The sequence below is a fragment of the Catharus ustulatus genome, chromosome 3 (genome assembly GCF_009819885.2).
Source record: "Catharus ustulatus isolate bCatUst1 chromosome 3, bCatUst1.pri.v2, whole genome shotgun sequence".
Taxonomy (NCBI): domain Eukaryota; kingdom Metazoa; phylum Chordata; class Aves; order Passeriformes; family Turdidae; genus Catharus; species Catharus ustulatus.
This window is the reverse complement of record NC_046223.1, coordinates 106,235,673-106,261,816: the sequence shown is the minus strand read 5'-3', so window position 1 is coordinate 106,261,816 and position 26,144 is coordinate 106,235,673. Positions and strand designations below refer to the sequence as shown.

The following is a 26,144-nucleotide window of genomic DNA, read 5'->3' as shown; positions in this document are numbered from 1 at the left end:
GGCAGTTACAGTGCACTGAGTATAAACCACATCTCTGGGTGTTGGCAAATATTTCGTTCTTTGTCCATAAATAAGCCGCACCCGAGTATGAGCCGCTCTGTCGTTTGCAGCGAGGACCCGCGTGCAACAAAGTTGCCAATTAGTAACAGAGCCGCAGCAGGGCGGGGTTTACTGGCTCGGCTCGGGCTGTGCAGGCTCAGCCTGCTTGGGGCTGCCTATGGGACCAGGTAGCCCAGCCCGGCGCTGCCGCTTGGCGGGACCACTGGGGGCCAGCCACTGCTGCCACTGGGCTCGGTCACCACGGCCCGGCGCTGCCCCGTGGTGGCAGGCAGGGACGGAGCCCCCCGCCGCCTCCCCGAGCCGCGGCAATGGCGGCGCAGGGCCCCCCGTCTCTGCCCCGGGCTGTGGCAGAGGAGGAAAGAGAGCTCTCCCGCCTCTCTCCCCGCCCCCCGTGCTGCCTGCAGGCAACCAGGCTCCACCCGCGGCGCAACAGAGTAGCAATTTGTAACAATCGCAAAATGCCGACTTTGCAGCTGCTCAGCTTGGCTCTCTGGCAGGCACTTCTGAGGTTGTAAATGTCAGAAAATTATTTACATATTAGCCACTCCTGAGTATTAGCCGCATTTCTGGTTTGGGAGCAAAATTTTAGTCAAAATGGTGCAGCTTGTATTCGTGAAATTACTGTATATTGCATGTCTGTGGGACTACCATGCTGCTTATTTCTGCTTGATTTTCTTTGTATGTTGAAAGTGTTTTGAAGCTCTGTGAGATAAAGATAAGCATTGCACATAACAGAGCTCATCACTGGAAGTATCACTATAGGTTAGTTCTGATGAGTGAGTTTTTCTATTCTATGAGCTTGCACTCCTCCAGGGCTCTTTTTAATGATACTTGCCTGTGATCTTAACAACCAATCAGTACGTATGGAAATAAAAGCAACTTCCAAGGATCAGTTAGATTATGTAACATGTAAATTGAATTGCATTCTGCTCTTCAGTATTTACGTCTGCCTTGTGGAATACTTACAGCCAGTATTGTGTTCTTTGAAATCAAAACAGAATCTTTCATATATGGGTAGTTTGTCACTTGGGAAAAAAATTGTCACTGGTTTTTGTGACATAAAATGCAACAATTAAAATTATTAAATCATGGTCAACTAGAAAAGTCATGTTGCATATCAGTTACCTGACTTAGTTTAAAGCATTTCTTCATGTTCCATATATTGAGATGAGCTTCATGTGATCTCCAGAAGGACTAATATTCTAATTTACATCCATCAATATGATGCATCTTTGTTAAAAGCATATAATGCTATCATCCCCCTAAGATTAAGCATTTTATGTGGTCTTGATGAATCTGAGAAGGGCAATCCATTTAGGAACATACAGTCCACAAAATATACACAAGAACTTCTAGGAACTTCAAATTGCCTATTAAGCAACAGGGGAACGCAATAGATGCACAGACAGAACTCAGATTGAAGTTGGTGTTTGGCATGCAGTTGTACAGCTGTGTTTTTTAAAATTATTTTTCAGGTTGACTGTGCTCTGTCCCTTGTTCGTCTTGGCATGGAGAGGAACATTCCTGGTCTGCAGGTGCTTTGTGACAATCTGATCACTCTTGAGACAGTGGTTTATGAGACTGATGGTGATCGAACTTTGACTTTGAAGGAACTTCTAGAGATGAAAGACATTGAGAAGCTGAGACTGTTGATGAAGAATGTAAGTATTTTGAATAAATCAATAAGTATACCTTGAAATCCAGTAACTCAGGTTACCCTGGATTCTATGTATATAAAGGCAGTAATTTTTCTGATGAACCTCCATCTTTAATTCAATAAAAATTCTACATTTTCACTGTTCCTTTTTTGTTGTTGTTGTAGTGGGAGGGTTTCTTTCTTTATTCCTAACAAAAGCTAAATTTGTTCAGTTTTCTCAAAGACCCACCTTATCCCTGACTGAGGGCTCAATGTCAATAAATCTTATTTTGAAAGCTGTGAATTGCCTTTTCATTCGCCTTTTTTAAAGGATCTTCAGTGTAACTCTTGATAATGCTGCAGATACAACAGTATTGAATGTGTTCCTTTGATGTTTTTTGGTGTCTTTAAATATTGTCAAGCAATTTTAATATTTGCCTCTGCACCAGAAACATTGATGAGTGTTTTTGTCTCTGTATTGAGCTTGAGTATGGCACTTGAGAATATGAAAAGACCTTGGAAGGGTTGATAAATAGCTAGAGATGGAACAGGGATCTTAAATTCCGTTGAAGAACACATAAGCACCAAAGGAAAAGAGGAGAATACTCATAAATTAAATTTAATTGTTTGGTTTTTTGTTTCTGTTTTGTTTGGTTTGTTTTGGTTTTGGATTTATGTAACCACTTATCACTTGTTTTTCTGTCTTCCATTCCTGCTGAATTACTGAAAGTAATGCTGCTCTGACATACTTGCATGGTCTCTAACTCATTCTGAATCTGCAGGAGGAAGACAGGCTTTCCTCATGTAATGGGCTTTACTTCTGTTCTGCTCAGTTTCCCCTGAAAGTAGCAGAAAGATTGTGTCAGTGCTTCATGATGTAGTGATCTATTTGTGATAGGTGAAGATAACTGTTTCAGTCATATTGATCCAAAAAGGTTCTATTTGATTTCTGCTTTTTCTGCTTGTTTTGGACAATGAAGCTGAACCTGTTCTTGTATTTTCTCTCTGTAACTCTTTGTGCTTTCCAGTCCTCAGATGAAAAATATGTGAAGAATGTTTATCAGTGGATGATCCCTTTTCTCCACCGCTGTGAAAACCAGTCCCCTGGTCTTGCAAATGCCCTTTTTAAAGAATATTTAGTAACATTGGCAAAGGAAGACTTGACTCTACCTCTGAAGATATTTCACAATTCAAAACCTGCTGTAAGTAGAGAGCTCTGTTGATTATACTGGTTTCTTTGGAAATTCTTGTCCTGAAGAGATTAATTCAGAAATAGAACTAGTTCATCTAAGTCAAATCATCCTTCTGATTTTTCCCATTTCCTTGGGCCCAGGGTTTGTTATGCTTTAGAAAACATTAATTAAAAAGTTTTTTACCATAGAATATAATGCAGCTAAACTGTCCTTGATGAGACTGTCAAACTAATGTAATAATGATTCTAGCCTAGTAGAATAAAAATTACTGAATGGATTCTTCTTCAAAGTAATTTCCTGGTGACCTGTTTAAAATAAATTCCTGGCATATTTCCTTTATAAAAAGTGGATGTGAAAGACTTCAGTGATCTCACTATTTTTTCTTGAGGAATTTTGCTAGGAGTAGATTTCAAGTTGCTTCCCCCTCTCCTGCCTTTCACAGCAAATGTAAAGAATAAAGTGGGGCCATTAGGTTTGAGGTGAGAGTTCAATGAGTAAGGGTTGAAGTTGCCTGCTGTGTGTTTCATGCTGCTTCTATGGCTTAAATAATTATTCCAAATCACACAGGCACATGTTTGCATGCTATTGAATGTTCTAAGTGTATGGACAGAAATCAACCAGCAAAGCACAACCACAGCTCTTTTATGTGTGTTGGTACTCTTGTACATATTAAATCAGTCTGATACATGTTTGCAGCAGTTGCCTCCCTCTGTCCTGCACCCTCTCTACTTCTCAAATTCAGAAAGGCATACCACTGTTCTTTCAAGTGTCTTTACTGCAGAAAACTAGCCAAGATAAGTTTCAGGTTGTGACTTTGCCAGGTTGTTAACAAGAGACATTCTAATTGCACCCAAAGACAATTAATTTACTTGGAGTACACATCTTTTTATATTCAAAATAAATTAACAGTTGAATTAGAAACAAGAAATAAAAACTAATGTCCTTTCTTTTCTTGTTAGTGTCAGCAAAAAATTATTCCTGATCAGGACCAGCTTATGATTACAGCATTGGAGTGTATTTATAGCTGTGAGCGAGATGACCAACTCTCTCTCTGTTATGATATTTTGGAATGCCTTCCACAAAGAGGATATGGGTAAACATTTTTGGTTGGTTATTTGGAAATATTTTAGAAATATTAAATATGATTGTGAATTAATGCTTTAAAAAGAGTTGTTAAGTTACTAAAGGGCAGACAGAGTTACTGGGATATTCTATTCACCTCTGAGCTGCCATGACAGTAATGTGTGTATCTGTATATTTCTATGTGTATATACTCTACCAGCTAATGCAGCAAAACAAGAGTTAAAGTAGCAGCCTAGACCTGCTTCTGTGTTGTTTCTTAGATTTTTATAGTCTGATGAATTGAGACCAAGTTAGTGCAGTCTTACAGATTTTGTTACAATTGTGGCATCTTGCACTTAACTTAAAAGCAGCAATATGTCTCTGTGTGAGAGGGAAGATAGAAAACCTATTGAGGGACAAATGATGCTCAAGGAAGTAAAAGCTTGAAGAGGAGATATTCTGTGATCTGTGAGGTGCAAACTATTCTTCCGGTATCTTTTACATGAAGGAAGGAGAGCCTGAGAAAAGTCTAAGGAACAAGGAATACCTCTGCTCTTGGGAAACTGAGGGACTCTAAATTTTAACTGTCTTTACAGCAAGAAGCCCAACAGTTTTAATATTTCCAAATCAACTTGGAAAAATTCAAAATATAAAATTTATATATATTTTATAAATATATAAAATGTATTTGATTTTAATCAAGGAGTGTGTCAGACTGCTTATCTTCATATTTGTGTAATACAAATTGCAAGAGGAAATTATAAGGAGTATGTGTGTATGTATTTAATTGTGTGATATCATTGCAGGCCTGAAACCGATAAAACTAACACTCTTCATGATGAAGTAGATGAACTGGAGCAAATTCTTAGGTATTTAATTTTACTGAAATAAATAGTGTATTCTTGCAGAAATTACTAGTCATAGCCAAGAACTTTCTATGATAAGAAACCAGCAAAAATATTTATATATTTTTAATATTGTCAGCAGGATTATCTGTATGCTTTTTATACTCAGAACATAGAAATTTTGAATGGTTTTATCTATTTGAATATTATAAATATTTAGAGATATTTTTCTTGGAATAAAAGTTTGGGGGTTTGTGTTTTGGGTTTTTTTTCCTGTTTTCTTTGGGTTTTTTTGGGGGTCTTTGTTGGGGAATTTTTTTTAAATTTGTTTGTTTGGGGATTTTTGTTTTGTTTGTTGCATTTTTGGTGGGGTTTTTCTGGGGAGGGGGAAGAGGGTTAACGTGAGGAATTTGTTTTGATCTTGACATTCTATAATGCTTTGAGTGACCAAAGACTAAAACTGTGAAGGTATCAGATATCTGTCATCAGATATTGGTGGTATGCATTTACCCTACAATATTACTAATATAGATATATTTTAAAAAATGTAGGTAATGCTACTTTGGCTAATCCATACTGTAAGAAATTTTATGGAGACTGTTTGCAGTTGCAGTGCATATTTTGAGAGAGCTTTAGGAGTCATGCTGCTGCAGCAGTGGCTGTGCAGCTGTGCAGGGTTCCAAAAGGCTGACTCTTTGCAGTGTGTCGGAGCTGCTGGAGAAGCACGGGCTGCAGAAGCCGGTTTCCTTTGTGAAAGACACCAAGGACAATGCGGAGGCGGCGCGGAAGCTGATGATTAGGCTGACAAGGCACACAGCTCGCAAGTTAGTATTCCAGGGGGAGTGGGGAGAGGAGGGAAGGGCAGTGAGGTATCAGCCTGCCTGCTTTGTGGCAGTAGGGAGCTGTGCTGTTCACCCTGAGGACAATGTACATAAACACTTCTGCTGAAATGATGATTAACGTGTTTTGGCTGCGTTGTTCACAGTCAAAAATCTCTGCCTGCCTTCAAACCTGCTTCAGTATGTTCATGTTCAAGTAAAGAAGCTTAAAGTGCACACTGGCTGCAAAATACTTCAGGATGATGAACTTTAAAGTTAACATATTGTAAAAGAATCCTTTAAGGCCTATTTAAATTTATTGAAGGTGTAGGATTTGTAAAATAATTCTTTGGTTTTTTTGGCTTGTTTTCTTGGAATCCTTGTAATAGGGTAATTTATGGATTTTAGATATTGATTCTACCACTTACATTCCCAGTATAATCTTTAAATTTTTCTAGTTTAACTCCTCTTTCATTTAAATCTTTCAACTGTATATGAATTTTTAAATGGCTCTTGGTCTAAGCAGATAAAAATTATGAATCCTGGGAAAACAAGCTATAACTGCGGGTGATTTTTCTTTCCTATTTAAAGCAAATATGCACAACAGTTTATCCATGATGGTAGAGTGGTACTTATATTTTTAGTAGTCTGAAAGCTTTTTAAGGCTTTTAGAAACCACTCTTTTCAAAGATCAAGACAATGCCTCTGTTGGAAAAATGTTGATTTTTCTACTTGTGTTGGAGACCCTTTGTTTTGCCAAAGTAAAAGCTAATGCCACATGAGAAAATCACTATTAGCTGTAACTAGCTCATGTAATTTACAAAGGTTTTTTTTTAATCTGAAAGGCAGAAGATAGTATCAAGAAACAATCACAGTGTTTTTACTAGTAAAAGTTTTGGTGGAGCACAGGGAAGCTTTGTGGGTAAACAGAGATCCATAGATCCAGAGGGTCAAGAATCTGAATACCACTCAATTTTAAGAAACAAAATAAAACTGGAGCTTTATTCTCCTGTGATTGCATGCCATTGATTAGTCCTTTGAGATTGTCTACAATGAACAGCACTTCAGTGATTCTCAGTTGCTGTTACAGACTTGGTTTTGCACTACAGTTCCCAGATCAGCAGGAAGATAGCACTTCCAACTTCCTGATGTATTATGGAAAATTTATCAAAACTTGAGGGATCTTGAGAAAGATTGCTTAAATCCCTGTCTTATCCCACAGGAAACAGAAAAAACACTTTGGGTACTGTGTTGTTGTCAAACCATCTTACCCCACAGATACTGTTTTAATATTAATATTAAAAACCTTCTGTCTTTGTATCACTTCTGGTTAAAAGTCTAATTAAATATTGAAATAGCATTTGAGAAAAGTAATACTTTTGGTCATGGAAATCTACTGCTTTTCTTTAAAATTGTTAGGGAAGAGAATATTTAATTTAAAAAAATGTTTGTAGGCAACCGCCTGTTGGTGAGACACAGTGGAAGGAATTGCTCCAGGATATGTTGGACATGCAGCAGAAAGTATATAGGTGCTTACATTCAGATACTTGCTATGAGGTGAGTTTTATGTCTTCTGACTGACTTATGTCCCAAGTAAGCTACACATTCTTCTTTCATATTGTTCCTTACAGGTGTAAATACATTTTTCTGTGTTGTTACTTGGTTATCTGCTGCCTTTTTTTTTACAGTATTTTATTTAAGTAAAAAATTTCTGGTGTTTATTCATTTTCTTTAAAGCTCCTCTAATAAATACCCTGTATATCTTTTATTAAAATTCAGTGTTTTAGAAATTGAGTCAACTTTGTCAGATTTTTCTTACATAACCTGTAATTCTGTGTACAAATGTGTTTAGCAATAAACACTACAGACTAATGAAAATAAAAAGTTATCTTCATTCAAGCATTTCTTAAATATGGATTTCTGGTTTGATAATATTATCCAAGATCATTATAGGATTATGGACTTTCTAATGCTTTTGCAATTGAAGTAAAATTGTGTGAGATAAGAAATCCGATTTCATGGAAGGTAAAAACCCTTGCATGTGCATAAGGTCCAAACCCATGTCATTAACATTTACAAAAGGCAGCTATTAGGTAGATATAGAATTTGCTGTGACATACAGTGTTTATTTATATTTTTACTTCAATGTACTGCAGTTTATTAGAGATGCATTACTATGTCCCCTATAATTAATGTTTATATCTGTATAGAAGCAGATTGTATTGCAGTTTACAGAATTAATTGCTTATGGCTACTGCTCTGATTAGCTCTTGGGAGAAGTTTTAAAAGCAAATTAAAAAAAAAAAGAAGGAAAAAGAATATGCTATTCAACTTATATATGAGAAAAATCACTCTTTGTAGTTGTACAGCTAGAAAACCTGCAACATGTTTAATAGTCATGGTTTTGTGGTAGGGTACAACTTAGTGTACTTGAAATTTATTCTAAGTACATGTTAAGAAATTGTAATACTAGAGCACTCTGCAAATAAGGAATTTCCTTTACTCAGATCTTAATGTAAGTTTTCTGTTAACATTAAATTATTTTTTTAAACTCTGAACCATATAATTTACAAAGAAATACAACAATGGGTTTTGGAAAAAAATTATGTAGGAGTGCTGAAAATGCTTTGAAATGTTGTGCTGTCATATCCAGTTATACTTTGATAACTTCAAAATTGATAAACTGATGAGGCAGTAAGGATTTTCAATCCCAAGTGAGGTTTAGTGTGATGCTTACTCTGTTATTCTTTCATGTGTAGTGAATTCTGTCCTCTTGACTTCATAAATTCTGAGAGAGGTAAATGTTCTGTGTGTGATCTTTGAGGAGAAAGGGTCAGCTGTGCTATTCTGCATCTTTCACTGTTCCTTGAGGGTTAATATGTTGTGAAATGGAAGATGATCTAATTGTGTCATGTTCTTTAAGAAGCACTGAAGTGTTTTCCTTTCCAGAGCGTGAGATGGTTTGGAGACGTTCTTCCTAGAAAAGAAATAACTTGAAATAAAGTGTGATTTGGTAGAGTGCTAAATAATCTCATTTATGCCCTTTTTCCCATGAAAATTTGGACCAGATGAACTTTTGAGATTCCTTCCAACCTGGGCTCTTCTGTGATTCATTGATCCTCTGGAATTTGTTATGAACTTTTAAACCTTTGATAATGGCCATGTTGTTGCAGCTGTGATATTTCTGAGATGATTAAATTTTTATGTTCCTTGTCATTAGGACAATAATGACTGTGCATAAAGAAGAGGCAAATTATTTTTGTAAGGAATTGAGATAATTTTGAGTGTCTTAAATTGGGCAAGACTTTTGCCTTGAAATAAATTAGGTGTTCTGTGACAGATGCAGCATTATATGAGTTTGCGTTCTTTGAAGATAGTATTGATTGAAGTTTAAAGAACATCTTATATACTCAGTTCTAAAAATTTTAATTTACATCAGGAATACAAAATTTCTTCGCTTACATTGCTGGTTTTAAGGTCTTAATACTGAACTGCCCTTTCAGATTCTTACATTGTATTAACACCTCAGAATGTAGGTGTATTTTGATGTCTTAAGTCATACTGTAAAAAGACAGTTAACATGCTTTTTTAAAAAAATTCCAGTAAATAGAAACTAGCTACTAGTTAATTTTAGCTTTACTTAAGTGCATTGTAGAAATACTTCTGTGGTAGATTTTCTGCTTGGACTGAATATATTATTTTGACTTCAAACATCCTTGTATTCAAAGGGGTTAATGCCATACAATGCAGATAGCTTGTTTGAAGCTGCAGGTTATTAAATTACTGTTCTTTCTTTTAGATATTCACCGAAAGTCTTTTATGCTCAAGCAGTATAGACAATATCCACCTGGCTGGGCAAATGATGCATTGCAGTGTTTGGTCAGTGGATCTACCAGGTTCATCAAAAGGGAAGCCGCAGTACCGAGTCAGCTATGCAAGAAGTATTGAACTGGTTTTGGCTGCTGGTAGAGAATATTTCAATTCTTCAGCAAGTTTGTCTGATAGCTGTATGGAATTGGCCAGGTATATTTACAACTATCATGTACATAAATGCAACTGATTTAATGTTGTCATAGCATTTAGGGTTTATTTGTTAGTATTTCTCCCCCCCATTCAGTCTTGTATTGACAATCTTTTTCATAAGCAGGGTCTGGAAATAGAGAGTAGTGTTGCTTTTAATACAAGGAGTTTAAAGACCCTTTTGATGCATAACTTTTCTCTTAGGGTATTATGGTGATATCTCAAAATACATGGTTTATAGCTCAGATACTTGCTATGAATGTGTGACTATGTGTTCATTCTGTTTAGTAGCATGTTTTGATCCTCCTCTAATTTACCTTCAATCAGTTGTTTCGTGGTAACTTAACTTGAGTTTCTGGGAGTGATTATCATGTGTAGGTCTCCTAGTTGCCTTTGTGTGTGAGCTGGTTTAGGTAGAATGTATTTACAGAATCACAGAATCACTAGTTTGGAAGAGACCTTCAACATCAAGTCCAGCCTATGTCCTAACACCTCAACTAAACCATGGCACTGAGTGCCACATCCAGTCTTTTTTTAAACACATCCAGGGACAGTGACTCACCACTTCCCTTGGCAGACAATTAACAGCTTCTCTTTAGTTCCTTTATTACACTCCTGTTTTAATCTTCAACCTGAAATATTTGTCAATGTCCTGAAAAATCTGATAGGTTCACATGGGATGTTCGGCTAACATACAGTTTTGTTTTTGATTTAAAATGTGTACTCTTAATTAACATGCGGAGAAAAAAATATGATAGACTGGACAAATCAAATACATTCCTGATTTAATGGGTATGGTGAATTAGGCCGTTTAAAATCATTTAGAGGAGTTGCCACCTGGACAAGCTCAAGATGTGAAGCTTGTAAGGCTCATGAAGTTCAACAAGACCAAATGCTGGTGCTGCACCTGGATCTGGGCACCCCCCTCTTTCATTCCAGACTGGGGGATGAACAGGTTCAGAGAAGCCTGGCTGAGAAGGACTTGGGGGTGCTGTGGGTGAGAGGCTGGGCATGACCCTGCCATGTGCCCTTGCAGCCCAGAAAGCCAAAAGTGCCCTGAGCTGTATCCAAAGCAGTGTGGGCAGCAGGGGAGGGAGGGGATTCTGCCCCTCTGCTCTGCTCTGCTCAGACCCCACCTGCAGGGCTGCATCCAGCTCTGGGATCCCCAGCACAGGAAGGACATGGAGCTGTTGGAGTGAGAATTCAGAGGGATGAAGCACCTCTCCTGTGAGGAAAGTCTGAGGGATTTGGGATTGTTCAACCTGGAAAAGAGAAGGCTCTGGGATGACCTAAATGTGTCCTTCCAGTACCTGAAGGAAGCCTGCAAGAAGACAGAGAAGGACTTTTTACAAGGGCACATGGTGGGACAAAGGGTAATGGTTTCAGGCCACACGAGAATAGGTTTAGATTAGATGTTTTTTTAAAAAAAATCTTTAATGTGTGGGTGGTGAGACACTGGAACAGGTTGTCCAGAGAACTTGTGGATGCCTCTCCCTGGAAGTGTTCAAGGCCAGGCTGGATGGAGCTCTTGAGCAACCTGGTGTAGCAGGAGGTGTCCCTACCCAAGCCAAGCGATTTGGAACTAGATGATGTTTAAGATCCCTTCCAACCTATGGCAATTCTATGATTCTATGATTTTGCATGTTGATTTTCTTTGTTCAACATGTATTAGTAAAATTACATATGAATACACTGTACCAGAATGCAGGTTATATTTTTTAAAAAATCTAAAAACTTATTACAATAATATACTGTTAATATGATTTTAATAATGTATTTAGAATAAGGTTCTCTTAATAATTACATACATTAATTCATATTCAGAGGAATTCAGTGTTTTTTTGTTGTTTTTTTAATAAGCTTTTTTTAAATTTACTATACCTAGTTGAGCAAACTGGATTTGTGACAATGACTCTTGTGGTTTCACTTCCAGTCAACTTTTTACAGTGTTTTGCTTTTATCTTCTACTATATGGCAATACCAAAACACAATAATGGTAGGAGAAATATTTCCCAAAATAATATTATATTTAAGTACATACACCTTCATCTATTAAATTCATCACGGGTCTAAATTCAGGGGGATTTAGGTGATGTGCTTATAACAACCAGTTGAAGGCAGTGCAAAGCCAGAAATTTGTTAAAATATTTAGCCAGCATTAAGACATAGACTGTGCCAAACACCTCCCATGTGCAGTACAAAAATAGTGAGCACTCTGACATTTTGTAAGTACAGTAAATTACTGCTGGTGGTTGTTTTATTTTGTTTTACTCACCAGTTGACTTTTCTCACAAGTTTAATTTTGAATGTTTTCATCAGACTTCAGGAAAATGTGTTTTGTTCTTATTTAGGTGCTGTCTGCAGCTTATTGAGGACAGTCCAAATGCTGTTCAGGAGGAGTTGGACCTCATTCGTGCTCTGGGCTACCTGGAAGAGTTTGGTGTGAAAGTATTACCACTGCAAGGTACTGCATAATTTTATTCTTTATATGATTACTTGAATCACAGGCATAAATATGCATGAGAAATAGTTACTGTTATATAAGTGTGATATGATTAAAGACTCCATATACTGCCTCCAAGCATTTAAAGGCACATAGAAAAAGCAATTTTTTAAACAGAATTTTTTAGCTTGTGAGGTAAGAACAGTATTTGCATATGGTGTCTTTGTTTTTTGACTTTCAGCAGGACTTTAAAATAGAGTATCAAGTATATGAAACTCCTGGTGATTTGACCAGAAATTGAGCTCATCTTTTATTTGCCAAATAATCTGCACTTGCCTGTGTGCTTTAAAATAACAGATAGGAGAGAGGTATTTCATGCAGAGGCATTTTTTATGTCTCCACTGGGCTGTTTCATTGTGAAGTATATAAAACCCAGTGACAGTGGAAGTGAACTTTTACAAGATATTTCTTCTGATGATGTGCTTAAAACGAAATCTTTTGGAGTTCCAACTCCAGTTGAACAGAAAGTTGTTGGACAAAAGTTGGAAAGAAGTTATGATTATGTATAATGAAATTGCATGAACACTACTTATGGAAGTGGCTGAGAATGAGCACTGAGCCATAAGATGTTCTGATGATAATGTTTTACTTCTGGCATTGTGCAGAGAAATACTGGGATTTATGGAAAGCACTTCTAGTGCTTTCCACTTCATGGAAAATGAGGAAGATGCTCTCAGAAGCTGTTACTTTACTTTGTTGTTCTCTTTTTGTTCTCTTTTTTTCCCAAGTATTTATTCAAGTAAATTGATGTTCCAAATGTTACATTCAGAAATCTTAAAATTTCTGGACTGAGAGTGTCTGAGTCTAGATCTTGCAGTACTGGCCTGTTGATTGCTAGAGTAAAATTATTTTTCAGCCTATAAAAAAGTGCATGTATTTTCTTCAACTTTTTTTGATGTGGTCATGGAGGTATAATTTTTAAAAAGTAGTGACATAATGCTGCATTAACAGTATGTGTAATACAACTGGTCTAGGTTAATTAGAATATGTGAAATCATGCATGTAATTTCATTAATGATCCTGACTTCTTGCTTCAGTATCTTTCATGTAAATCAAATTAGTAAGATTAAAGTGATGTTTTCAAGTTTTAATGAAAGCCTTTAAATAATTTTTTACTTTGATAGAATGTCATTAAAGTAGCACTAAGGATCAGCTGTTCCTACAGCAATAGTCTTTTAGCAATAGACTTTTATTTGCAGTCTGTTTTAGTTTTCTGTAGATTTTCCCCCACATCTATTTTTAGCAAACTTAACAGTTTAACTTTATAAATTACCATTATGCTATATTGTGATAAAATCTGGTCTGAAGACTCCTTATTAAAATAAAATTTAAAGACAAGTCCATCTTTAAGTGTTTGACCCCGATAGTATATCAGATTACTTTTAGTTATATTACATATTAAGAAATTCTGCTTAAATAATCAGTGACTGAAAACATTTTATTATTGTATGCTAATAATATGCCTGTGATAGAATATTAAAAATGAAACTAAAAATATGACCTTTTCCTGCTTTTCCATTCTTATTCATTTTAGTCTAATTTCCAGAAATAATTGTTTTCATTATACTAATATGTCTTTGCTTTTGTTGAGAGGCCTGATACCCTGTTTTAAGCCCAATATGCTAATGCAGAGTTTATCCCCACGCAGCCATTCACTCTTGCTGAGTGTTAAGTGGAATATCTGCATGCTGTTCCTCTGTGTTCTGAGAACTTGCATAGTATGAAAGCATTGCCTTTTAAAGCAGCATAGAATAGCCTGAAGTTAGCCACCCACTAGCTAGCTAAAGAGAGTACTGGAATTAGTTCATAATATTAAATAATATTAAATTATGCAATTAAAATAATTGTTTAATTCTTGGTGAAATCTTGTTTGAAACACAGTACTAATTGTAAGCTGCTCAGGATATGGTTGACAGAACCTGGTGATTTGCAGACTATCCTTCCACTTCCTCAGGAAATTTTTAAGTAAATTAAAATGAACTGAAATGTTTTCTAGTGATAGTTCTTTCAGTCTGTGTGATTAATCTTGTCCATGATAAATAAATGAAATCTTAGTTACAATATTCTAAACAAAAGTTAATGCCCGTGTTAGTAGTCTTACAGGATGTTACAAAAATTATAATTTAACAAATTGTATAAAGGTATATCAATTAATTGTACACATTGAAAAAGAGTTTTCATTCAGGTCAGTTTTCCTCTTTTTGCTCCCTTCACAGCCTGACTTGCTAATGATTGGAGCTGGATATCCTGTGGTGTTATTTTAACTTTCTGTTTATAGGTGTAATTGAGGATCTGCGTGCAAGCAGCTTTGAGCTGGCTTTCAGATTGTGTTTGCATTCTTATATTCCCCAGCACTCCTCCTGTCCTGTATTGTTTAAGCAGGAGCACAGCAGTCAAGTTCATTTGTGCAGTCTCTAAACCAGTTCTGCTTTCAACAGTGCGTTTGTGTTCTGATCGACTCAGTCTCATCAAGGACTGTCTGGCTCAGATGTCAACAAACTATAAACAGTCTGCTAAGCTCCTGGGACTGGCAAACCTGCTGAGGGTTGCAGGTAAGTGGTGTTAATAAGACACTGAACTGCAGTGCAATGAGCATTTATGTTATGCTTTAGGACATTTGAGGTGATTGTTAGAATATGTATTCAAAGGTATCACTAAAAAGTCACCTGGAAGAGCAGTCATTGGGCAGGAATGAAGCATTTCACATGAGTGGAATGTTTCATCTGTAAAACAGCTGAAATGGTCAGCTGTTATGTTCCACTAATACCTGAAATAAAAAAAGCCTTGTTTAATCTAGAGTTGGAGTAAAGGCTCTTTTCAGATTGGAGGAATTGTGTCTGAGAATATCTTGTTTTACAGTTAATTGGTAGTACTGAAATTACTGTGAATGTTATTACCTGTGTCAAATAAGGTAACCTGATTTAATAATAGTTACATTTAAGATACAAGGGGGAAAAACATCTGTAAAGCATGAATTTCAGCTGTTAGACTTCAGCCTATGCTGCATGTATCTCCTTTGGGCACTAAAAATAATGCATTAAGTTGAGTATTCATTTGAGGAGCTGAACATCTTCAAAGATTGAATCCTGAGGATATTAGGAGGTTTTTTATAGCCTACCTAAACTGTCTGCATTTTGATTTTTTTTTTAATTTTTGAAAAATACTTAATCAATGCAGCTATAAACACAATACTGCTGTATTTTTATGATGTAGAAATAGAATATAAAATATTTATATTTTATGCAGCATGGCATATAAAATCAATGCATTCCAGCTTTGTCATTAAACATGCCTGGCTAATTCTTTTCTCCCTCTCTATTTGTTAAATCCTTTAAGATTTTTTTTTTCCTTACATTTTCAGGAGGCTTAGTACTGGCAATTTTTTGCATAGTATTGTAAATAGGGAGGGAGATACATGAGACAGTTGTGTAAGGCTGAGGTATGGAAGGCTGTTGTCCCAAGATACTTTAGTCCTAAGGAAAGGAGTCACAGGAAGCATCTTTACTCTGGCCAGCAGAGCACTACTTCATGAAAAGTGGAAGAGGGGACAGGATGGTACCATGTTGGGTAGCTGGATCCAATCTACATATTTAATATGTAATACCTGGAAAAATTAGAATGACAGTTGTAATTTCCTTTTCTTTGCTTGTAAGGCTTTGGGGAAAAAAAGTCTCCCTTATTTGTTCATAAGACAAGATTACTGTACAGCCCTTTCCTTCTCCTCTCTTTGTCCTACTCAACTTAAAATCTGAATTTTTTTAATAGTCTTTGGACTAATGCTGCTGATTTTTTTTTTTTATCTAAGTGATTCTCTTTGTGGGAAAAAGGGAAAACCAAGATGCAGAGAGATTCTATAATGCCAGTTGTCCAACAGTGCTATCTAGTGCCTTTGCAGTAGGATTTACAGTGCCCTAATATGTACCTTTGAAAAGGGATCAAATTCGTGGCTCCCATCTCCAGAGACTGAAAGATGGCAGCTCCTGCGTAATATGTAGAGAACTTTGGGGGATTTGTATTGAGTTCATTGATACAGTAGTGTCTGTGCTGGTGTTAGAATCACAGTGACTCTTACTGAGTCACCACTGAAAAGAGGGATTAAAGAGATATTTAAAGCCACATAATGAAATGGCCCCCCAATTCTTCCCTTCCATGCACTTCCCAGGCTAGAGAAAACCAGAAGATGAATGTGTGAGGTGGTTAATTTTAAATAGGTGAATAATATAAAAACTACTACTTACTCTACTGGTGACATGTTTATCTTGTGACTGTTGAGCTCTCTGACTTCAGTGGTTAACCTGGGGAGTAATGCTGATGGTTGCTCCTATGGTAACTAGGGAATTTTAATAGTAAAAGTATGGTTTAAAAGTGAGTCTTGGTAAGGAATACACTACTTAGACACTTTTCTCTTAGGCTAAACATACAAGTAACTCGGGCACTTTCAAAGTAATCTTTGGGTTATAGAATAACATTTATTTATCTGAAGGGAAAATACAGCAAGTATTTTCAGTACATTTCAGTAGTGACTTTCTGTGGTGGGGGATGTGATGAGGTGTTTTTTAATTCTTATTTTATATAAGTAATTTTAAGCTTTTGTGATTAAAAAACTGTCACTGAAGTATGACTAGTTGTATTCCTTAGATTGGAAAGCTATTATCTGTAGAGAAGGTTCATTTATGAGTAAGATATGGTTTGGTATGAGAATGCCATAGTTGTGAATTTTATCTGGAGATGGTCTATTGAAAACATTTAATTTTAAGAAACTCAGTATTTTTGAAATGTTCTTGTTTGCTTGTTTTTCTGGATTTGGAAGCTGTAAACAGCATACCACTGTAACTGCAAATTTTTTGTGCCTGACTATAGCCCATTGACAAGTATCCAGAAGATGACCCAGTAGGGTACAAAGGAAACATGATTGTCATAGTTTCAAATCATGCATGTAAATACAATAGTTTTCCAAATTATTTAATAAAGGCTGTAGAGCTTTACTCTTTGTTCCTCTGTGTACCTCTGATGAGTTTTAGAATAGGTAACCTCACATGGAATTTAAAGAGTCATAGAATTTTAATAGCCTTTGAAAGATTTTAGGTGGAATGCTGGTATAGTCTTAGTTATAGTCTGTAATGAGGTACGCTGTATAATTTGATGGTAGAAATTGAAAACATTAATTGAAACAAGACATGTAGAAATGGTATTTATGTACCTGTCAACTTGTAATTTAAGTTACTGCGTTATAATTAATTATTAATATTAATTAATATTAATATTATTAATACTATTTTTAATCTATGAAGAATTATATTAGGACTTGGTAGTCCTATTGTGAAAACAAACACTTATTATTCCACAAATTAGTTATTAGACAAAAGGCCAGATCATGCATACAGATTCTAAGATTTTTGAATTTGTACATTTTATTTTAAACTTAATACTAGGAAAGGAAAACCTACCCTGCAGTTTTCAGATGGATAGTCTTTGTTTGCAGATTTAAAACTGCTGGGAAAGGGTGTCATGATTTCTAACAGCTTACAATGAAAGCAAATGGTTTTATTGAGATATTTTGGAATGGGTCTGGATATTGAGAAATATCCAGATTGAACTTTATGGACTTAATGAAGAATTAGATAAAATGCTGCCAGGAGAAAGATTTGATATTTTGTCCTTAATTGGTTTTCACTGCTTACACAGTTACCCTGATCTATGAGGCACCTTTGCTGTGTAAAAAGTTCTGATTTTGTGCTGTGGAACATACTTACTGGTATTGGTTGTGCATGTTTGAAGTTGTGGTCCCTTCTGTTCCAAATCCTCTTTGTACAGTGTTGACTTTTGTTTTGTCTGCTCAGTGGAGGAATTTGTTTCAGTATTTTCCACTGTTTGCTTCCCCTGCCACTCTACCTTGTGTAATTACTGATTGGGAAATACCTGCTTGCTACATCTGTCCATGTCTATGTAAATTTATATAGAGCATAAAGCATATGCTGTGTTTTATTATATGTTACAGATAGCCTTTAATATCCTAAGAACATACATATTTAAATTTTAAAATAATGCATTTATTGTGGATGCAAAGGTAGATTGCACAGAGTCAATATTAAGGAGAACGATGTACTCTGAATACAGTTTGTTTAGAGAGCAGCACTGAAAGTGAGTAATAGAATTTATATTCATACTTATCAAAGTTAAAATCTTGCTTAGGTAATGATATATCAGCTAGCTTCTTAATTGCTTCAAAGTATTTGATTAATTACAGTGAACTCTACTTAAGCCTCATGTCAGAACCTCTGTAAAGTAAGCCCACAACTGTTATCTTAATTTCACAGATGGGTAAAGTGAGTGAGGAAGAATGTGCTCAGCATGACAGCCAGAAAATCTGCACGTGCACAGGGAGCTGGAGCTGTTCTGTGTCTTGCAGTCCTCACTTAATTTGTACTCTTTGTTAAGAATGGGTGTAAAGAATTCACTTTATGCAGTTACTTGAGTAGATGTGTGCAAAAAAAAATAGGAAAAGAAGTTTCTATATCAGAAATCTGGAGCATCTTCTCTATATCAACAGAGATCTACTGGGTGCTGGTCATTATTTCCTTTGTCAGGCTCGCTAGAAATGTTTCCATTAGTCTCTTTACTCACAACTTTCTATGGTAATTTATTTAATTTTAATATCCATAAGTGAATCGAGTAGCTTTAAACTTTACTCAGATTCCTTAGTTAAAGCTTATTTTTAAAATCCATCTTTCTGAACACTGACTTTCATGCATTTGGAATTAACCACGTAGATGGTTTGTGATCTCCTAGATCTCCTAAATCTGGGTGACATGGAATTTCTGAAATGTATGTACAATGTTGATATCATTTGACTTCTATGTTTTAATGGCATGATTTCGTCCAGGATAATGTTATTTTACCATTTACAAATAGCATGCATCTTACCCAAGGTATTTCAGTAAGCTTTTTTCTTTATATAATCCAGATTGGATCCAAGCTTTTAAAATTTATTTGAATATCCCTTATTTTTAAAGAAAAAAAATTCTATTATTTCTGAGTTTTCATGATTTTTTTCTCTTGTTATTTTTATTAAAACCTCATAATCATTTAGGTTATCCCCTTCCACTTTCCAGTTTCTGAATTTGAGTCTGTGTGTTAGGTGTTACGGCTCAAAGCAGAATTACTATGTAATATAATCAAAATTATTTACCTTTTGAAGAATTTTGTCGTTCCTGTCTTGGTTTTAAGTCATGGACAGCTGTCACAATAGCAAGGGGAGACAATTTAGGATTCAAAACTTTTCTTTTTATAAGATTTTATTATTAAAATACCATGAAATTGTATGTTACAAAGCTGAAGCAGTGTGTTCTTCTGTCTGAATAGAAGACAACTAAACTGTGCAGTGAGCACTGTCAGTCACCGCATGGTAGTGAAAGGTGTGTGAAAAAGGACTTCACTCAGGAATTCGCTGAGTAACACTGGAGCCAGTGGTTGTTCTGTGCCATAACAGAGTGCCAAGGTAATGGAAGTGTCAGTGAGTGGAGATATGATGAGCAAGTATAGCCACGGACTGGAAGGAAAATCATCCTTGTATTTTATACTTGTGCTTTTATTTTGTGTGTAAAACATTCAGAGACTTATCCTGCTGCATTAAAAGTCTTTGGCTGAAGCACTGGGGATGGGAGATTTGATCCCATACAGCTGCTTAAGCACAATTAAAGAAACTATTCCTTGGTCCAAATGTTCTTCCTTTCTTTCCTTCAATCCTGCTGATTTTTAGGTGTGCATAAATAGCAGTGATTATTTTGTCTGGAATCTGAGGGGCAATAGTTTGATTGTTCCTCTTGACTTTTTTCTTTGTGTCTGCTACTTAGTCAGATCTCTCGGTAAGAAGTCAAGCTGTCAGGGTGAAGTGGGCATTAGGAGGTGAGTGGCAAGTACGTGTCCCTCACTTAGAGAAATGACAGCTCACATTTAGCTTCTGAGGATAGAGGCACCTCTTTGTCATCTGTAATTGCTTTTGCCCGAACGAGAGGTTCCCAGGTTCCAGAGGGCAAAATTTTGCAGCAGGAGAGCCTTGAATGTGATTAATTTGCAACATCAAGTGCTGGCAGTGTATTGAGCAGGAGGCCAGAAGATAAAATGATGGGAAGCTAACCTGTTCTCCCAGATGAGTTAGTGGTGATGTGTGGGGATTAGGGGAGGCTTGATTGAGATCAGTAATTAGGGTAACTTCACTTGCCTGAATGTCATTGTAGTGCAACTGCTACAGCTTTCCTTTTCAGAAAGCTTTAAAAAGAAATTTGCTTTGTCTGTGGTGATGGATCTGCAAAGTGGAGCTAAAAATAACAGCTATGCAATTTAAGAACATGTACTCTTTAAATGGTTTTTGAAGCTGGAACTGTTTAACCTTCTGAAATATTTGCATTTCACAAGTTGTAGTAATACAGTTTCATAAACCAGTGCCCTTTTCAAATGACTGTAACAACACTGCATAAAATTGCTTTTAATAATAGAGGAGAAGCATGAGCAAAAAGCTCACATTTTAAAAATCCACTTATTTTTATTCTAAAAATTCTTTCCTAAATTAATAGATTATTTTTCCTGTGTGTGTTTCATCACCTTCTCATACAGTGCATGGAGATACATAGTATTTTGATTACAAGACTGGACAAACTAGTGCCAGCAAATTGTTCAATCTAAATTGAAAAAAGTTTTAAAAACATATAGATATCTAGCAAAGGGTGACAGGTATAAATGTTATTTGTATTGACTATTACTGGCTTTGAAAAGGAGATGAGCTGTCTCATTACATTTTTGTCTATGAATGCTGATGTATTAAAATTGAGGTCAGGATGTTTTTCTACAAAGATTCTTCTACAAAGAAACTTTAGTCAGAAGGCTTCAATAGTATCTAAAATGTAACTTTTGATTCATAACTAGTGGAAGAGGCATTGTCCAGAAGGTCTGGTGACTGAGAGGGATGCAGGGTGTTGAAAAATTAGTTTCAGTTCTACTCACTCAATTTATGAGGTTAGGGATTTTTAAATGCTTACATTTTCTGCATCTTGTGCATTATTTGGAGCCATGTAGTGGCAGTTTAAAATGGGTCTTTGCATATTATAAGAAAACAAACATTTGTATTTTTTTCTTCTATTACAATACATAGACTTTATTTTTTTCAATGTCAGAATTTTGATTTTTATGTCACCTAGCTTAAATACCCGTTTTGATCTAGGCTTTGGCCATCGGATAAATGCAGTTTTCAAAACCTTCTTTTTTTTAACCTTGACATAACATGCTAATTGGTTTGGGGTTTTTTACAAGCTGTTGCCAATTTTTTTAAAATACAAACTCCTTTTATTGTTCCTTCAGGAAAAAGCAGATAATTTTATTTCTGTTTCAATTTCAAGAGGGGCTTTTCATGTTGTGGTATATAGTTAATTTTTAAGAAATAAAACAGCAAGCTTAAGTTGATCACTAATTCCAATTAACTAATAAAAAATTTGATTTTTTTTCTTACAGGAGATGATCAGATGGAGAGAAAAGGTCAAGTTTTAATCCTTTTAGTGGAACATGCTCTCAGTTTCCAGGACTACAAAGCAGCTAGTATGCATTGCCAGGAGTTAATGGCTACAGGTGAAGTGAATAAATAGGGGATGCATGAGGTGATGGCGGTGGAAATACGAGTTCTGACTTCTGTCTTATTGTGAGATGTGGCACTTCAGATTGTTCTATTTCATTAAAATAGCAGTTACATCTCGTTAGTGGAAGTGCACTGATAATGATTAGAGACACATACAGCAAATACTGCATGGAATAAGTGTGTATTGAACTATTGGATGTGCAACCTCAGGGAGCTTTTCTGTATGCCTCTGGATCACAATTTCTGTTTCTTTCTGCACTGTAGCCCTCTCAGAGAGGTAAGACCATGTGCAGGTAGCAGGAAAGTGCAGGTCTTTTAGAAGTCTACCTTTCTATCAGAATTCTTTAAGATATATATATATATTTGTGCTATTTTTATAGTTTATATATGTGACAGTATGAGTGGAAGTAAATGAAATACATGTATCAAGATGCTAAGGAAGATGGGATTTGTTTCTTTGAGTCTTTTTTCCTGCTTTGAGAATGAGGGGGAAAATTCAAGATGTATTGAGATTTTTTAAATATATCGAGTGATATATTTTGTACTTTGTTTTTTACAGCCACTCCAGTAAGGGGTTCAGTATCATGCTCTGAAATAAGTGAGGATTTTCTTTTTGTAATATGTAAAAATACAGGATGTAAGCTTACAGATGGCTATTTTATTGTTATCTGTAATATGATAAAAATTAGTCTTCTATGTGTTTGGTCAGTCTAAAGTTGAGCTGCATCTCTGTTTTATAGTTCCTTTTTTCAGGGAATAAGCCTTGACAGGAATACTGCATGCCCTCCTATATCTCATCTGATAAGAGCTGGGCATCCTCCTTTCACTTATGACAGTGTGTTTTGTATTTCCTTGTAGGTTATTCTAAAAGCTGGGAAGTGTGCAGTCAGCTTGGGCAGTCAGAAGGGTACCAGGACCTGGGGATGCGCCAGGAGCTCATGGCCTTTGCTCTGACACACTGTCCCCCCAGTGCCATCGAGGCGCTGCTGGCAGTCAGCAGCTCATTGCAAACACAGGTACCTGTTTCTGCAGCTTCTGTCATCAAAATTCAGTGCCTACCAAAGTAAAGGGAACTTGGGCTCCTTTTCAAGTTTGTTCCTTCAAGCTCTACCCTCTAGTATATTTATATTTATTCTGCTCTACTCTTCTATTTTCATTGCTGTATTTCAGCAAATGAGGTTTTTTTCTAAGCAGTTTTGTGTGATGAGTTGGTTTCTCAAGTAGAAGTGCACTTGTGTGTCTCTGTCTTTAGTACTTTTAATTTCTTTATTGATTGCCTGGTTTAAACATTTTATTTGCAAATGTAGTTGATGAAATTTTAAAATATTTTCCAGGTATTTATACTTTGTAATGCAACTTCATTAAATGCCCACATAAATGTCTGTTAAGGGTTTATTCTATGATTTTAATGATCTTTACCCAATATACAATGAAATTATTTTCTCATAGATTTCAATGATGTAATAGTTTTAACAACTGCAAGTGTCTGAGCAGCCTTTTTTGACTCTGCATTGACTGACTTGATAGAATCACACCTTAGGTGTTGAGCTGATCACAGTATATATATGAAAACACATAATTCTGGCATTTAAATGCAACTTATGTCAAGGTGACATAGCAAAAGTTCTATTTGAAACTGAAGGGCAGTAATTTAGGTTGTCGAAATGTTAAATTTCTGTTCACTGTAATTGTGGCTTGGCCTACATACTATGACTTATTTGAGTTCATAATTGTCTTAGTTGTCTAAGAGTTCACAATGTTCTTAGATTTATAATTGTGTAATGGAAACATCCTAGAGGTCTTTGGACACAGAATGTGAGAATGAGGGAGAAGGGAGTTATAGCTACAGCACATGTGCAGCCTGATTAAGGCAGCTACAAGTGTGTAGCCTTTTCCTTAAAAAATCCCTTGAGTAGCAGTGTCTGAGAATACAGGCAACTTGGGAAGGTGGAAGTTCTGTGCAGAACTTCTGCTCACAAAGCTGCTGTCCTGTGGAACGTTTGTCTTTGTAGAGTTGCCCAATGCCTCAGTCTCAGTTCAGATAATGGATGTTTTCATGACATTTCTTTACCCTGCTTTGTTCACCATGGTACATAAAATTAAAAAAAAAAAATTCTTAGATTGTGGGGAAAATACTGCACAAAATGCATGGAGAAAGAAAGGTCATTTTGTCTAGCAACTACAACAGTGAGAGGATGTCAGATGCTGTGTTTTCTTCTTTACATCTTCTCTTGCACCCTTTTCTATTATGGAAGCCTTTACGTCACAGTTTCTTGGATTCCCTGTGAAATCAGTCATAATTCTTTCATTGGCTTATTTGACTGGCAAAAGCTAATATTTATTTTATTTATTTTATAGATTCTTTATCAGGCTGTGAATTACCAGTTTCTTCCTTCTGAAGGAGGTGAGAATTCAAATATCTCTGGGCCTCCTTTGTCAATCAGTAAGGATACAGAGGTAAGTTTGAATATGAGTTTTAGAAGTAATAATGACATTACTCTGAAGAAACAAATTTGAGTTTTCAGCAACATGTGTCTGCTTACTAGATAAAACGAGCACCATTAGACATACAGGACTTTCTAAGTTCAAGGTTTTGCTTGTGTAGTTATACTTTTTTCTGATTTTTAGTTGCTTCTGCCTACACAGTCTTAGCACCATTGAAAAAAAATATAAACCCAGAGGCAGGAAAAGTGAAAAAAACTTACATTAAAATAGACATTTATTTTGATTTGCTATTTTTTTTTAATCTGTCCTACTTTCAAAACATTTTAAACCTGAAATACTTACTTAACCAATAAATGTTTTGAATTAAACTTATTTTTCCCCTTAGTTCTGTGCATCATGAAGTTTATGACCTGTTATTTTATAATGTTCATATATTGCATATGAAATTGTTTTTATGTGTAAGATCAGAAGGAACATTGAGTGTTCCACAGGTAGGACAATAGGAAACAAGTCCTCTATTATTCTTTCTACTTTTATGTCTATTATTTTATGTCTGTGTACAATTGCAAGTACTTTTCTCTGTTTGAAGATGTAATTGCCTTTTTATAAAAACAGGAATGTTTTTCACACTCTTTGAAGTGGAAAATTCTATATTTAATTTATTCTTTTCTCTGTCTGTTGTTTAATTAAATAAGTGAGTGATAAATAAATCTAGGTGTGAGGAGAGGGGGTCAAAACCTGAAAGAAATACAGGAAAGAAGATGTGAAAAGTGGGTGGTGAAAGAGGAAAGGAAAGAAAGAGAAGGTTCATGTTGCTTAGGGTGGCTTTTTGAGAAATTATGTGAGTTCCATCCTCCTTGGAGAATATGTCCATATTTTGTGTATGGTTTTTATGTATGTACATGTGTATAAATATGTGTGCATGTATATGTATGTATATACACGCATATGTAGGCATATATTTACATGTATGTATTTGCATATATATAAAATAAATGGCAGGAAGGTAAATTTGCACTGAGACAGTATTCAGAGGAAGAGGGCCAAACATTTTGTGTCTGCCAGAATCATCAATATGATGAACAGGTCTGTTTCACTGGCACAAATATTCTATATCACCTTTTTATTTTGTGGAAATCCTTAGGTGCATCTCTGAGAGGGAGGTTATTAAGTAGATGTTAATAAAATTGATATGGGTGTGGATGCATATGTTTACAGTATTTTAATGTCTATAAAAATTCGTCATGCATCACCTTTCATATGCTGTAGTATTATATTGTGGCAGAACAATTAGGCATGCATGTAAATGATTCAGAAATTTATTCAAAGGTTTATCAGAGTTGAGTAAACTCACTAATTAACTTTGCTATCATTTCAGTTTGCATATTGGAAGCAATTTTCATTATGCTGGAGAATTGACATTCAAAAATTTCTCCGAATTCACTTTCATTTCCTCCCCTTCCCCCCTCCCTCCCTTAGTTATGGTTGATTGTCTCTTTAGAATTGGAAGTAGGTAGACAATTGACCTGGCAAGTTTGTATGCTGCTGCACTGAGGTGTATTTTCTGTTTGTTTAATATGGCTCCTTGGCATGTCATGTTTCAGACTGTTACACTAGGAAATGAAGTTCTGTATATTTGCTAATTCTTTCCTTTTGTTCTCTCCCAGTTGACTTAATAGGGATTTATAGCTTTCTTCATTTCTTGGAATGACACGGAAGGAAACATAGCCAAAAATTTGCTCACTGTATAACTTTCCTTTGTTACAGACATCTGCAGTGTTAGAAAAGCAATATATTCAATAGCTCAGTTTCTGTGACTTCACTGAATCTCATAAATGCAATCACTTTGTGTAATTCCTTGTGCTTCACCTTCATTGTCTTACACAGGATCTTTAAATCTTTGGTTTCTTTAAAGAAAAATAAAAAACTGGAAGATT

General features: G+C 35.7%; 1 protein-coding gene across 1 annotated transcript in view; it reads left to right on the top strand.

Moving 5' to 3' along the window:
* NBAS (NBAS subunit of NRZ tethering complex) overlaps positions 1–26,144 on the top strand; it is a 161,479-nt gene that overhangs the window by 41,895 nt on the left and 93,440 nt on the right. Inside the window, exons 24-35 of the mRNA XM_033055335.1 lie at positions 1,536–1,721; positions 2,725–2,898; positions 3,849–3,982; positions 4,758–4,820; positions 5,498–5,620; positions 7,069–7,171; positions 9,414–9,637; positions 11,986–12,098; positions 14,576–14,689; positions 21,642–21,755; positions 22,621–22,778; positions 24,121–24,219. Of these exons, the coding sequence (XP_032911226.1) occupies positions 1,536–1,721; positions 2,725–2,898; positions 3,849–3,982; positions 4,758–4,820; positions 5,498–5,620; positions 7,069–7,171; positions 9,414–9,637; positions 11,986–12,098; positions 14,576–14,689; positions 21,642–21,755; positions 22,621–22,778; positions 24,121–24,219 (1,605 nt within the window). The remainder of the gene's footprint in view (positions 1–1,535; positions 1,722–2,724; positions 2,899–3,848; positions 3,983–4,757; positions 4,821–5,497; positions 5,621–7,068; positions 7,172–9,413; positions 9,638–11,985; positions 12,099–14,575; positions 14,690–21,641; positions 21,756–22,620; positions 22,779–24,120; positions 24,220–26,144) is intronic.